The sequence below is a fragment of the Balaenoptera musculus genome, chromosome 15 (genome assembly GCF_009873245.2).
Source record: "Balaenoptera musculus isolate JJ_BM4_2016_0621 chromosome 15, mBalMus1.pri.v3, whole genome shotgun sequence".
NCBI classification, from domain to species: Eukaryota; Metazoa; Chordata; class Mammalia; order Artiodactyla; family Balaenopteridae; genus Balaenoptera; species Balaenoptera musculus.
In genome coordinates, this window is record NC_045799.1 from 11,839,596 (window position 1) to 11,855,530 (window position 15,935).

Consider the following 15,935-nt stretch of genomic DNA (forward strand, 5'->3'; position numbering starts at 1 on the left):
CCCTCTGGAAGCTTTCCTGTCTTGAATTATCCAAGAACCCAGGGGCTCATTCAGTCTAAAGGGGTCCATCCTGTGTCCAAACAGCAGGTGGCAACAGAGAGCCAGAGCACCTGATGGGTACACTAGCACTGGTCTTGTTGCTGCCACAGGGTGTTACTGTGGAACATCGGCTCTGCACCACCCCATGGACGCTTCGCTTGATGCTGTGGGGTCCTTTATGGTTTAGATCCTTGTGCAGTGTAGAGGGGCCTTAAACTTAGTTAGAAGATCCCATCTTTCCTGGCTTCTAATCATATGTTCAGTCATGGCTCAATATTGACTGTATTGTGGAGGCTCAGTACAGAGGGGCTTCTGGCTTCAGCCACATGCTCTCCCAGAACTGGTCCTCTCCTCAGACTCCTCGGTACACACGATGAGACCAGATCACCAGCCAGATTCCCTTATTCCTCATGGAGCATTCACTTGGAGTCATGTTTATTAGCAGTCCTTGGTCCGGGACACTTTATCCAAACAGGTCTCCCTAACTTTGGATCTCAAGGAGAAAGGGCTGGTTTCTTAGTTCTCTCTCTTCTGCAAGTCTGTGGGTTCCTTATCCAAGCTTGTGTGCCCCGAGAGGGGATGACTATCCCGTTTAAAAGTTCAGACTCTGGAGTTGGGCAGATCAGGGTTTCAGTCCCAGCTGTATCACTTACTGGCTGGGTGACCTTGGCAAGTCACTTTCCTCTCTGACCCTGAGTCTCTCCATCTGTAAATGGGTATCATAATAGTAACTGTTATCCCTAGGGCTGTCAAAAGATAAAATGAGATCATTGTGCTTGGCAAAATGAATAGTAACTATCGTCATTGTTGATGATGATAGAAATAATAATATTTTGTTTAAGCCAATCTTCCAAAAGCCCTCATTGCCAATGAGGAACTGGAGCCCTGGGACTCTGAGGTTTGTCCAAGGAGGTGCCTGTGTGCATATATACATATACTTTTGGAAGCTACACTCTCACACCTTTGTTCCTTGCCCCAGGACTCTCCTCCACAAAGAGCTCCAGGCGCTCACGGAAGCCATGTGTACCAACCTCCACACTGTCCTGCTGGGTGACACCACGGAAGCAGGCAGTGGCTGGCATGAGATGGGACTCCTCGAATTCTCCTACAGCTTCCTGCTCAGGTGAGCCCAGCACTCTGGACCAGCCATTAATAGTGGCCAGGGGAACCAGGAGGACTTTGTGGATGGGGAAGCAGTTTGGGATGCTCCAAAGCAAAGGCCGCAAGACAACATTTTGTATCTGGGACTCCGAGTGGTCGCCTGACTCAGCCTATGAGCTGTAAAGGAGACACAGGCCAGAAAAGGGGCCTTGCTGGTCACCCAGATGCTTGGCGAGAGGGCCAGTGTGGCTGGAGCCTAATGAGCCAAGGAGGTGGGGCGGGGTGGGGGGGGATGAGGTCAGAGAAACTGGGAGAAACTGGGTCTCACAGAGCCTCAAGGCCATGGAAGGCTTTGGAATTTATTCTACGTGAGATGAGTGACATTGGGGGTTTAAGCAGGGGCATGACACCATTGGACTTAGGGGGTTTTTTTGTTTTTTGTTTTTTAACATAGGGAGAAGCTCTTTTTTTTTTTTTTTAAAGTATTTTATTTTTATTTATTTATTTATGGCTGTGTTGGGTCTTCGTTTCCGTGTGAGGGCTTTCTCTAGTTGCGGCAAGTGGGGGCCACTCCTCATCGCGGTGCACGGGCCTCTCACTATCGCGGCCTCTCTTGTTGCGGAGCACAGGCTCCAGACGCGCAGGCTCAGCAATTGTGGCTCACGGGCCCAGCTGCTCCGCAGCATGCGGGATCTTCCCAGACCAGGGCTCGAACCCGTGTCCCCTGCATCGGCAGGCAGACCCTCAACCACTGTGCCACCAGGGAAGCCCTGGACTTAGAGTTTTAAAAGCTGTCTTTGGCTGCCAGATAGAGACTAGACCATAGTTTGGGTGGATGGCAATGAAAGGGAGGCAGGGGGACCTGTTAGGAGGCTGTTGTAGTTGCCCAGATGAGACAGAATGGTGGCCTGGACCAGGCGATGGTGAGAATTTGGGTAGCTTTGGGGGATGGGGTCGGTGGGACCTGCTGGTGGATTTGACTGCGTGGCGGCGGGGATGGAGGAGTATGGCCACAGGCAGTGAGGGAAAGAGAGCCAGTAGTTTTTGGTGGCGCCCCTAATGACCAGCATCTCATAAAAGCGAGACATTTCAACCGCTCCAAAAAATTACAGCAACACAGTTTGAGGATAAAGGACAGGCATTTGCTGACACATATGGGCACACAGGAATATTTATGACATGTGTGTGTTCATGTAGGCTCAGTGTGCACTAATACATTTAATCCTCACAACAACTCTGTGAAGCGGGTACTTTACAAACCCCATTTGACAGATGAGATGACTAAGGCCTGGAGAGTCTAAGTCATTTGCCCAGAGTCCCACGGTTGGGGTCCTGGCAGGGCTGGATGCAGAGCCTACACTCTCAAGCATGACCCTTGATGTGTCCCCTTTTTCTCATCTCACCTTGGAGTGGTGCAGACACCACCAATGGCTGTGATTGGTCTGGGTGATGCAGGTCTGGTCCACCCTGTCATCATATGGTGTGGAGACTGAGGTCCAGAGAGGGGCAGCTAAAACCACCCAGCAAGTTCACAGCAGGGCGCTCCCAGGTCTCCTAGCTCCTGCCATCCCGTATCCTTGTGTGGGCAAAGAAGTCAGAGAAGAAGCTGAGGCACTGGGGGAGGTGGGGGCCACGTGGTGGCAGCTGGGTCCGTTTAGGCTCATGGTAACAGCAGGCACAGTGCAGGAGGGCAGATGTAAATGGATCCCTGTGTCTTCAGGGCCTGAGCCCTGGGCTGCAGCTCCTGCCTCCTTGGGCCTTTTCATCGCCGTCTGCAGCCCCTGAAATAGAAAAGCAGTGGGCAAGTTGGATGACAGCCACACTGGTACAGAGGTGTGTGTTCACGTAGCCCGAGACCGTGAGATTCCAACCTGTCCTGTGTGGGCCCCTGCCTCACTCAATCACATCCAGAGTTCTAACTCTGATTCCGCTGGTATCATCTCACCAGCCTCCGCTGGTATCATCTCACCAGCCTCCTTGCTGCCCCTTGAACAGGCCAGGCATGCTCCCAACTCAAGGCCTTTGCAGTTTCCGTTCCCTTGCCCAAGAATGCTCTTCCCTATATGTCGGCATGGCTCCCGCCTCACTTCATTCAAGTCTCATCTCAAGGGTCACCTGCTCAGGGAGGTCTTTCCTGCCACCCCATTTAATATGATGGCCCTCTCATTACCCCACCCATTCCTGCTTTTTCTTTATGGCTCCTAGCGCCACCTGTAGGTCATATGTGTTATTTATAGGTCATGTAATTATTTATTGCCTGTCTTCAGCTGTGTTAGGTGTTAGTTTGATGTGGAGGTGCCATAGGAAGGGGCTTCATGTCCACAGTGTGAAACCTCGTGGTCTTCCTGGTTTTCTTTCCTTTTGGGGAGGGGTTATTTTTCATTGCCTATTTTTGGTAGAAATTTTATCTAAGGAACTAGTTTTCTGCTTTAAGAAAAAAACCAGTGCAAGTAGGATGACAAATGGTGACAGGTGTTTAACTGCAGTGTCACAGAGACCGCAGGGCCTGGGGAGGACCGTCTGACCCTGCCAGCTTGTGCCCGTCTAAGAGGGGTGGCCGTGACTCCACTCCTACCCAGGGCTTCCAGGCAGGACTGCAGGTTCCCAGTGGTCAGACTTTCTCCTTTTTCAAAATGAGATGGAGGGGGAAATCCAGATTTTGTATGACTTTCCCCAAATGTTTAAATATGCATTCGGTTTGTTTTTAGGAAAACTCTATTAACCAAACAAAACACGTTTCTGGACTGAATCTAGATTGTGGGCTGCACCTTTACAACTTCTGCCATAAGGAGACTGAGGACATTCGTCTGAAGAGGAGGGATCCAGGGGCTTACACGTTTGGAGGAAAAGGAGGAGGGAATTCTTTCTGGGCTGATGCAGAGGCATCAGTAGGGCCAACGGGTTAGACTCTATAGGTAGCTCGTTTCAGCTGTTCTGAAGAAAGGATTGCTTCCTTTTAGTCCAGTGGGATGGGCAGGTCTTGAACTCGGCCATCTCTGGGGGGCATGGAGGCCAAAACTGGTTGAGGGGAAGATGAGTGGGATGCAGGGAGAAGGTGGGAGAGTAGCCTGGATAACTGAGCTCAGAATCATGGTGACCCCATATTTTCTTCCAAGATCAGTGTTCTCTGGATTAAGTTCTAGCTATCCATGCATCCATCCACCCACTCTCCCTCCCTCCTTCCCAACCATCCATCCATTCATCTAGCCACTCATCCTCCCTCCCAGCCATCCACCCATCCTCCCTCCCATCCATCCATTCATCCATTCATCCATTGATAGAACATTTATTGAAGACCTACTACATGTCTACACTGTGTGAATGAGGGACAAAGTGGGGACCAGACAGGCCTTTCTCAGCCCCATCCTCCCTCATTCCTGCTTCTTTGCTCTCCTTCTCAGGAAAATCCCTGTCCTGGGAGATCCAGGGACTTGGAGGAGCTGAGGGGGGCTGGATCAGGGCTTCATGGTGTCTCTCTCAGAAGTCCTGGCCCCTCTCACCACGTGGAAAAAGTGAAAACCTGCGGTTTTCCTCCCAGGACTGAGGCCAGTGGGGCTGGGCTCCTGGAGCATTAAAAAGTGGCTGGTGGTGAAAACATTTCCTCTGAGAGCATTCCTGTGGGCAGTGTGTGTGTGTGTGTTGTGAGTGTGTTGTGTGTGTGTTGTGTGTGTGCGTGCACACGAGGGCTCGCACTTGCTCCTGTGTCTCATCCTCTCTCCATACCCCCCACCAGGCCCTGTCCCTCTCCTGCTCAGACCCCTCGGGGCTCTTTGGGTCAAGGCCAACCTTCTCACCCTTGACACCCAGCCCCCTGCCTGCCCTGTGTAACTGGCCCTGCAAACTCCCAGGGTGCTGCACCCCGGCCCCTCGCTCTCCAGTCCAGCACCTGGGCCAGCAGTACCTGGCAGTGCCCTGACCTGGCTGTGGTTGCTTTCTTGGCTCTGGGCCTTTGCGGGGACCATGCCCTCTGCCCGAACCCCTTTCCCCTGCTTATCCTGCAGGTCTCAGCTCAGACCTGCCTCCTCCAGGGAGCCCACCCTGACTCCCTCTCCAGGGGCAGGAGCCTCCTTTCCTGATCGGTGCCCCCATCTCGCCCCACTGGCCACCCCTCACTCTGCTCTGCTCACCAGCCTCCGGGCAGCTCCTCCACACTCTGTCTCCTTCCTGCCGCAGGAGGTTGGCTCTTCCCTGTGCCTCGGGCCCCTCCCTCTGCTCTCCCCGTGCTGGCTCCTTCTCATCCTTCACCGAGAGCCCCTCCCCACCCCCTCCCTCGTTGTCCCTCCCTCTGAGCCCCAGCTGACCTATGACTCGTCCACCCGTTTCTCTGTCTGTCTCCCTCATTAGAGTGTTGGCTCCATGAGGGTGTGAGGGTTTTGTCTGTTTTCTTCTCTGCTGACTCTGTGGTCCAGAGAGGTCCCTGACATATGGTAGGAAAATTAGGTGCTCCTCAGGTGTACAAATGAAGAAAACGTGTAGGCAGCCCTGGGAGGGTTCGGCCGGGAGTGTCCAAAGACAACCCCCTGACCAGCTGTTTGCCGCCCCCAGAGCCGGCTACCTGACTCTGTACGGTGTCGAGGCACCGCCACACACCCAGGAGAGCCAGGCCCAGGACCGCAGCCACTCAGCCGACGTCTTCCACACCTTCCGCCAGCTTGACCTGCTGCTCCCCAAACTGGCACGTGGCTCCCTGTCAGTGGGTAAGCACCATGGGGGCCCTGGTGGGTGGTGGGGCTAATGGAGGGACCCAGAGAGGGATGATCATAGATAACGTAGGAGGAAAGACATTCTAATGCCCTTAAAGATAGTGAGATCCCCGTCACTGGGGTATGCAAGAGCAGAGTGGTGGGGAGGCAGGGCTTGGACTAGAGCTGGGGTTCCTGGTGGAAATTCTGATACAGCACATCTAGAGTGGGGCCTGGGGACCTTGAGTGTGTGTGTGTGTGTGTGTGTGTGTGTGTGTGTGTGTGTGTGCTCCTTTTCTAGTTTTAAGATTTAATTTGCTCTAGAATTTTTTACAAGTAGTTTATGCTGATTATAAGAAATTCCAGCCATATAGAATAATTTAGAGGGAACAATAAAAGAATTCTCCAACTTCTCCCCATCCCAGCCCACCACTCCCCCTCCCCTCCACAGAGGTGACCATTATTATTAGCTTGGAGTATATCCTGCAGAACTCTCTCTAAACACACACACACACAAACACACACACACACACACACACACACAGAGTTGTGAGTCATTTTTTTTCTATTTTTAAGGTTTTTAATTTCTTTTTTTTACTGAGGTATAATTTATATACAGGAAAGCACACATGTCCTAAATGCACAGCTTCGAGGTAAATCTAAACTTTTTATGCCCTTTCCCAGTCAATATCCGCCCCCCAGAGTTAGCCACTCTATGGATTTCTTTCACCTCAGCTTAGTTTTACCTGTTCTTACACTTCCTGTAAAACGAATCATACAACATGTGCCCTTTCATATCTGATTTCTTTCACTCAGCTTCATGTCTGTAAGATTCATGCAGGTTGAATGTATCTATAGTTTGTTCTTTTTCGTTGCTGTGAAGTATTTCATTAGCGTAATAACCACAATTTGTTATCCATTCCTAGTGGATGGACATCTTGGTGGTTTCTGGTTTCTGGTTTGGTTAGCTTGTTACGAACATTCTTGAGCATGTCTTTCTGAGCACACATGGCTTCGTTTTTCTTAGTTATCAGCCCTGTGCTTTTATAACATCGACATAGCACACTGGAGAGGCATTGTTCTGCTACTTAGCATTTTCACTGAACTCCACATCTAGAACTTTCCACATCGGTTTGTAAAACCCCACGTCATTCATTTCTGTGGACTCAATATTGGTAAAGAGCTTCCTGCTGGATTCAGAGTGCCAGGGCCATAGGAGCCACTGAGCTGCATTCTCCCCTGGCCACTGTGTCTCAGACTTCCCCAGTGAGAAGAATCCTCTGGGGTCCTTGTTAATAAGACAAGTCACCAAGCCCCATCGTGGTCCATTTGAATCTGAATCTCCAGTGAGGCTGGGATACTGCATGTATGACAGGTGCTGTAGGAAGGTTGAGAAATACTGTGTGTCCTGGTCTCAGATACTTGCAATAAGACCTGGGTTCAGATCCCCATTGTGCTGCTTCCTTGCTGGTGATTTGGGGCAAGTTACTTAACTTCTTTTTTTTTTTTTTTTTAATTAATTGATTAATTAAATTTTAAATTTTTGGCTGCGTTGGGTCTTTGTTGCTGCACACGGGCTTTCTCTAGTTGCAGCAAGTGGGGGCTACTCTTCGTTGAGGTGCACGGGCTTCTCACTGCTGTGGCTTCTCTTGTTGCAGAGCACGGACTCTAGGTGCACGGGCTTCAGTAGTTGTGGCACGTGGGCTTAGTAGTTGTGGCTTGCGGGCTGCAGAGCACAGGCTCAGTAGTTGTGGCGCATAGGCTTAGTTGCTCCGCGGCGTGTGGGGTCTTCCCGGACCAGGGCTTCAACCCGTGTCCCCTGCATTGGCAGGCGGATTCTTAACTACTCTGCCACCAGGGAAGTCCCTACTCAACTTCTTTTTGCCCTAGGTCTTTTCTCCGGAGGAGCAGTTGAAGGCAGTGGTCGAGACAGACTCTGGGCTCAGGTGGCTTGAGGCGGTTTACTGGCTCTTATGTATTCTCTGTGTGCCTCAGTGATCCCATCTGTAAGATGGGGAGAACAGTAGGATCTTCCTAGAAGGTGGCTGTTAGGATTGGCTGAGGTGATAAAGAAAAAACACTATTTGTTGAACATTTTCTTTGTGCCAGATACCAGGTTAAACATTGTCTGATTCAGTGCTCACAACAGCTCATGACCCCATTTCATTTATTTATATATTTTTAAAAATCAAACTTTAACACATTAGATTGTTTAAATTAAAAAAGAAACATATTCTTGTGGTAGATGTAGACAGTAAAAAGTAATAATACTCAGTCTTCCAAGCTCAGCTTCCTATGGAAACCAACGTTAACATGCTGATGTATCCCTTCACAGTGTTTTGTAGGGATATTCTATTTTGAAAATGGAGACAAATATATGTATCTAAAGTGTCACTGTGTGTATTTATAGAAAGGGATTATATCTATTAACTACAACTTATTTTTTTAACCTAACAACATACAGTCTCCCTTGTCAATACACACATCTTCTAGAGGCATTAACCAATGCACTTAGATAAGAGAAATCAATTACCAATATAAGAATGAGTAAAGAAGAAATAAAAGTATCCCTATTTGCAGATAATCTGATGCTATACCCAGAAAACCCCAGAAAATCTATGATAAAACTAACTCAAGCAAAAATGAATATAGCAAAGTAGAGGGATGTAAAACTCAACATAGAAAATCCAGACATCTTTCTGGCTCTTGCAGGTCAATATTTAGGCAGCCATCCCCCTCCAACGGATATTTATAATTGTTTCCTTTTTCGTGTGCGTTACTGTTATAGTATTTCCTTGTACTTGTATCTCTTTTACTATCTGGTGATTTTATTTCTCTCTAACAGTTTCCTGGAAGTGGGTTTGCTGGGTCAAAGGGCATGCACATTAAAATTTTTATTAGCTGTTGCCACATCATTTCCAAAACCATGGAGCATTCATATGCCTACCCAAAGGAAAGGAGTCTGCTCATTCCCCACCAGATTTTTTCAGTCTTTCCATTTGTTTGCCAACCTAATGGACAGAGGTGGGTAACTTGTTGTTTTAATTTGCATTTTCCCACCACCTTTTCAACATGCAGTTATCGGTGTTTAAACCCTTGCCAATCTGATGGGCAAAAAAGGGCATCTGGCTTTATGGGCATTTCCCTGACTACTGTGATGAAACATCTTTTAGTGTTACCAGCCATTTGCTTTTCCTCTTTGTGAATTGCCTGTTCATGATTCTTAATGTCTTTTTAGAGGCAACTCCTTATCTTATTGAATCCTGCCATCAGTGCTGGAAAGTTGGTATTATTAAATTCATTTTGCAGGTAAAGAAACTGAGGCTCAGAGAGGTGAAGCCACTTGTCATAGACACACAGCTGGTAGGTGGCAGAGCCAGCAAAAGGGAAACTTGGTCTGTCTGATTGCAAAATCTAGTGCATAAAGCACTGACACGTGCCGGCACGGATTGCTTCTCCAGGAAAGAGTAGTTTCTCTGTTGCCGTTTCCTCCGTACAGATGCTCCAGGGGAGTCTGGGTAGATGCAGAGGGGAACGCTCCCTGTTTTTCTGGGAGCAGCTCTGGGCTGGGTATGGGAAGGCTGCATTTCCCAGTGTGGGCAGCAGGTGGCGATGCTGGGGAAGGTTTCTCAGCTAGGGACTGGAGGCTGAGGTGCAGAACGGCCCTCAGACCTGGTTGTGGGCATGTGAGGCTATGCAGCTTCTTTTGAAGAGTGATTTGGTAGAACCTATCAACATATAAAGTACACCTTCCTTTGCTCCTGTACTTCCGCTTCTTGGAATTACCCCACAGAAATGCTTGCGTGTGTCTACGGATCCACAGATATTCATTAGCATGTCACTTGTTTTAGCAAACCCTACAAACAACCTAAATGTCCCCTGTAGTAGCTGATGAAATAAATTATGCTTTCACACAAAGGAAAACTATGCAACTGTAGAAAGTAATGGGATATACTGCTATAGGATGAAATCTACTGTTATGAAAAAGGTGCAGAACAGAGGGTATGGGGGTGTGTGTGTTTGTGTTTAAATGTGGGAACATTTATAGATTTTTGCCTCTTGGAAAGCTGAGATGGGATGGAGAGACTCTTAACGCCCATTTGAACTCTTAGAGTTTCTTTCTTTCTTTTTCTTTTATTATTATTGTCGTTGTTGTTGTTATTTACCACTTGCATGCATTATTCCTCCTCTGCTTTTAGAAATATAAACATTTTAAAAGAAAATTGACCCTTTTGGAGACCCTTAGACCACTGAGTCTGGTGCTTCTCATACAGGAGGGAGTTGGGGGGGCAGTAGGGAGTTAAATAGAGCCCCAAGCTCAGCATACTGCTTCTTTCTGGAATAATCATTTCACTGGATTATTATTATTTATTTAAATATTGTTTGGGGGAAAAAAAGCATTCTTATATTAAAGAATCACGGGGTCTAATGCAAAAATCAAATGCATTTTAAAGGTAAAACACAAGACTTTAAAAAAAAAACATGTCTCCGCTGGGGGCCTCTCTAAACTGTACCCTCAGGTCTCCAGTGGTCAGAGGTGTTTCCAAGGCTAGGCCTCTTGCTTTACAAATGGAGAGACTGAGGCCCATAGATGGACAGGGCCTCAGCCAAGCCCACACAGCATGGGAGATCTGACATCAAACCTGTTTCTCCTGCCTCTGACCAAGTTACCAGTCACATGAGCCAGCCAGTTCTGATTCACAGCGTTGAGTCATTACACTGGGGCTGATGAATAATACCTTATAAAAATGGCAGAAATGTAGCAAGTACAACTTACCAAACCCCTGCCAGTACAGAGTGTGTTCTGTGTGTGATCTTTTTGAGTCCTCCTAATGATCCTGTGAACCAGGTTGCCTCCATTTTACAGATGGGGAACTGAGACTCAGAGATACAAAGTGATTTGCCCAAGATCATCCTTCTAGGAAGGGGCTGAGCTGGGATTTCAACCTGGGTCTCTATGGCTGCAAACTGGGTGTTCGCTATCTCACAATTTATTATTATTTCTTACTTATAGAAATAATACATGAATACATTCTCCTTGGACTAATAATTTACTAACATTCGTCAAGCTTTGTTTAATAATATAGCTAATGTTTTTTAGGCCTGTGCTAGGCATCCCTCTTTGGACTTTATATGTTAATGCATTCAATCCCTGTATAACCCTATGTGATGAGTACTCTTGCCTCAATTTATAGGTAAGAAAACTGAGGTGTTCAGAGGTGAGGTGCCTTGTTCAAGGTCAGGCACTCTGCTCCAGAGTTTGGGCTCTTAACTTGGCTCCCCTGCCTCTTGTGAAAAAAAAAATCAAATATTACAGAGAAGGCAAATTCTCTTTTGACCACACTCCCTCTACATCTATCACCAAGGTAACCATTGTTATCAATTTGGTGTTATCCTGCTAGAACAGTGCTATCCTGTAGAAATAGAATGCCAGTCATATATGTAATTTAAAATTTTCTAGTAGACGCATTAAAAAAAGGAAGAGGTGAAATCAACTTTATAAAATATAAATCAATTGTATAAAATATAAAAAATATTATATTTTTTCTTTAACCCAGTATATCTAAGATATTAGCATTTCAGCATGTAATTAATATAAAAATTCTTGCGATATTTTACATTTTGTTTCTCATGCTAAGACTTGAAATCTGGGGTGTACTTTTTACTCATAGCACGTCTCAGTTCCAGGCGGCCACAGTTCATGTACTCAGTAAGCACATGTGGCTTGTGGCTTCCTTCCTTGACAGAGCAGTTCTAGACCCTTCTCCACGTGGTAAAATACAGTATGAGCCCCAATTATACTCTGATCTAAATACACAGCAAACCCTGGTTTTCTCAGTGGGAAAGTTTTTTTGTTTTGTCTTGCTTTGTTTTTTTGGTCAAACTAAACATGGAAATAATTAGGACTGGAAATGAAATAACGTCTCCTTATTGATTTTGTTGAACATCCCTCGTTAAGCTCACATGTTGTATAAACTAACCGTTTAGAAATGTTGCTTTCTTCCCACGCTCACATTTCAGGAATTGGCTTATTCAGGCTCCACCTTTGACACCTGTGTCTTCCCCATCAGCGGGGTCCCAGGTGGAGTCACCAAACTCAGTTTTTCAGAACCCCTCTTCTTCACTCCCGATCATCTGTTTGAAATACAGAATGAACTTTTTGAATCTGTAAGTCTATGAATCTGTGATCTTTCACTGGAAATGTTTTACAGGGATAGGGGGTGGTGCCAGATTTTGAATATGTTTCACGTGGTTCAAACATTGAAAATATAAAATGGTAACAGTGAAAAGTCTCCTCTCCCTTCTTGCCATCCCTCCTTCCACCCAATTCCCACTCTCCACAATTGGCTGCTTTTATTAGTTTCTCGTGGATCCTTCCAGAGTTCCTTTATGCAAATACAAGCAAATGTGCTATATTCTTGTTTTTCTCTTTTGCCCACAAGTGCATAGTAAACACACTGATGTGGACACTTTGCCTTTTTCTAACAATGTAGAGTAGCAATAGCTAACTCTTGTGTAAGATTTCGTGTATCCTGCACTGTTCTAAAGCTCTTCAAATGTTAAGCAGATTTGATCAAATTGCTGCTATATTTTTTTTTTACTTGTTTTTTTGCCAATCCAATTTTTTATTATACACCACCATCTTTGGCTCATTTGCCAAATGACATTCACATATCTTCCTGTTTTCTTAGTGGTGGTAAAATATGTATAACATAAAATTTACTATTTAAACCATTTTAAGTATAAAATTCAGTGGCAATAAATACCTTCACAATGTTGTGTAGCCATACCGTTATGTATTTCCAGAAGTTTTTCATCATACCAGAAGATCTGTATCCATTAAATAATAACTCCCCATCTCTCCCTCCCTCCACCCCTATTAACCTGTATTCTACTCTCTGTCTCTATGAATTTGCCTATTCTGAGTACCTCGTATAAGTGGAATCATGCAATATTTCTCTTTTTGTGTCTGCCTTATTTCACTTAGTATAACGTTCTCAGGATTCTTCCATGTTGTAGCATGTGTCAGAATGTCCTTCTTTTTAAGGCTGGATAATATTCCATTGTATGGATATGCCACCTCTTGTCTACCTATTCATCTGTTGATGGACACGGGTTATTTCGACCTTTTGACTATTGTGAATAATGCTGCTATGAACATGGGTGTATACAAGTATCTGTATGATGTGCAAATATTTTCTCCCATTCTGTCAGTTGTCTTTTCATACTGCATTGCTTTTGAAAGTCATCCTTAAAAGCCGTATTTACAGTGACATTCAAGACCTGCAGTTGTGCTGTCAGACCTTAAAAGATGCCAGTCATTTCTAAATCTGTGTTAAATTTCCCCTCCTTTTTTTAAAATTTTAATTTAATTTAATTTTGATTCTTTTCTCTCTTTTTTAAAAATTTTATTTATTTATTTGTTTTTGGCTGCACTGGGTCTTCGTTGCTGTGCACAGGCTTTCTCTAGTTGCGGCGAGCAGGGGCTACTCTTCGTTGTGGTGCGCGGGCTTCTCATTGCGGTGGCTTCCCTTGTTGCGGAGCACGGGCTCAAGGCACGCGGGCTTCATTAGTTATGGCACGCGGGCTCAGTAGTTGTGACTCACGGGCTCTAGAGTGCAGGCTCAGTAGTTGTGGCTCACGGGCCCAGTTGCTCCGTGGCATGTGGGATCTTCCCGGACCAGGGCTCGAACCCAAGTCCCCTGCATTGGCAGGCGGATTCTTAACCACTGTGCCACCAGGGAAGCCCTTTACCTCCTTTTGTTAACAATCTCATCAGATTGGTCCTGTAAGTAAGCATCTAGAACCAGCATCAACTGAGGTGGCTTCAGCACCTCCTGCACCCTGCACCCTGCACCCACCTGTTTAAAAGCTCCATGTGCCTGGGCCGCACCCCCAGAGATTCTGATGAGATTGGTGGGGGTGGGGTGGGGACCTGAGCAGCCAGAGATTTAAACCTGCCTGGTGATGCTCCAGTACCTGAAAATTTGGGAAAGAGGAAAATCGTGTATTTCAGATGAACAGTTGGCCTCATTGCTTTAAATTGAGAAGTATGTCACCTGAAAAAGTGTCTAGAGGTTGAAGAAAAGCACATGGAGCATATTATTTGAAAACATAACTAATATACTTCAATAAGTTTTGCCTGCGTTTTACATCCTGTAACGTGCAGCCTGGTTTAGAGCCACTGGGTGGATGGATCTTCCTGAAACACTGCTTTGTGGCTCAAAAAAGTCAATGAGAGAGTTTCTAGTACTTTGGAATTTTGTAGCAGTCCAAGCGACTCCCCCTTTTCCAAGGAGTGATTTTGGAAAAACCAAATCGTATATTTGCACATATATATATGTCAATACAGCATCATCTTGTAGCATTAATACAATAAATAAGTAAGCATCTGACTTTATTCCTTCGATGGTCTGCCTGTGTGGGCCCGGGTGAGGGCTGGACATAAAGAACTTCCTCATTGGTTTTCACTGCTTCACGGTTTTCCAGAATGTAAACACACCATTGTTTATTTAATGGTGTTTTCGAACTGGTGATCTGTGAGCCAGTTTAACTTGAGATGCTTTTGTGGCCTGCGCGGTGATTTAAAAATTTCTTACTGAGATGCTAACTTTAAAACACATGAGAAGATTCCCCCTGAACATCTAGATTTCAGTTTCTTCTAGAAACCCAGGCTCCCTGGCTGTGCTGGGCTGGTCGCTGGAGCTGAGTGGAGCCACCCGACCCTCCCGTTGGGCCCCTTCCCGTCCCTCCTCCCTCATTCACTTTACCTGCCTTTCCTGCAGGTAGTTGAGTTTGAGACCCCAGACCAACCTGCCCCCTCTTGGTGGTTAGTTTGGTCGTTACCCCTGAGTGACGCTGTGCTGAGCGTGCTCTCAGGGTCTCCCCGCCCACGTGGGCTGGTGTTCCTCGGATCAGACCCCAGGAAGGGAGAATGTGGCTCCCCGTTTCCTGCTCCTCCCCCTGCTGCGCTGAGAAGCCCATTCATTTAGCAAATGTTGATTGAGTACCTCCTCTGGGCCAGGCCAGCATTTAAGGGCCGGGGTCCCTGTCGCCTCTTTCCCACAGGAACTCCCCATGCCCTGGGGTGACACCTGGAAGACCCTTGGCCTAATGGGAGGTCAGGGCTGGGTGACCCTGGGCTGGAGGTGGATCTGTAACCCTCATCCTCTGTGCTCCGTCCCTGCAGGGGATAAGGACCAGGTGTGCAGGGTCAAAGGTCGCCTGTGGAAGCTGTTGTCCCCAGCCAGGCTGGCCACTCGGGCCCACCGGAGCAAATGGCTGGAGAGTTACCTGCTGCACCTGGAGGAGATGGGCGTGTCGGAGGAGATGCAGGCGCGGGCTCTGGTGCTGCAGCTCTGGGCCACACAGGTGGGTGTGTGCAGAAGTGGATGTGAGGTTGTGCACATGAGTGCTTGTGTGTGCGTGTGTGCACTCATGTGCGTGTGTGCCATCAGGCACACTTAGGCACATGTCTGCGAGTACATGTGCATGTGCCTGCATGGGCGCTCACATCTGTGTGCATGTAGGTGTACGTGTGTGAGAGTGTGCCACTGTGAGTATGGCTGTGGGTAGGTGCACACACACCCCGCTGTCTGCCCCAGTTCCCTGACTCTCTTAACTGTCAGTCTCATGAACAGGATCATTCATTCGATATATTTTTTTTTAATTTGGAAAAACATCAAACTTACAGAGAAGCTGTATGAATAGTTTAATGAACTCATATATACTTCACCTTGATTCCCCAGTTTTAAACATTTGACCATATTTGCTTTCTCTCTCTCTCCTACTGTGCGTATCTTATTGAACCATTTGCAATTTAGTTGCAGACATCAGGATTCTTTGCCCCTAATTACTTCAGCGTGCATCTCCTAGGAGCAAGAATATTCCCTTACATCACCACAGCACAGTGATTAAATTCAGGACAGTTAACCCAGATACAGGATCATTATCTAATATACAGCCCACATTCCAATTTTGCCAGTTGTCTTAATAATATTCTTTATGGCTCATCTAGGTCCAGCATCCAACTCAGGATCACACACTGCATTTAGTCATTCTGCCTTTTTAGTTTTCTTTGATATGGAACAGTTTTGGTGCCTTTTGTTGTTT

The 15,935-nt window shown here is 46.7% G+C and overlaps 1 protein-coding gene across 1 annotated transcript in view; it reads left to right on the forward strand.

Moving 5' to 3' along the window:
* The window catches only part of PTGIS (prostaglandin I2 synthase), a 42,550-nt gene that overhangs the window by 13,680 nt on the left and 12,935 nt on the right, over positions 1-15,935 (forward strand). The window contains exons 4-6 of the mRNA XM_036826232.1: positions 1,019-1,162; positions 5,686-5,837; positions 15,013-15,194. Coding sequence (XP_036682127.1) covers positions 1,019-1,162; positions 5,686-5,837; positions 15,013-15,194 — 478 coding nt within the window. The remainder of the gene's footprint in view (positions 1-1,018; positions 1,163-5,685; positions 5,838-15,012; positions 15,195-15,935) is intronic.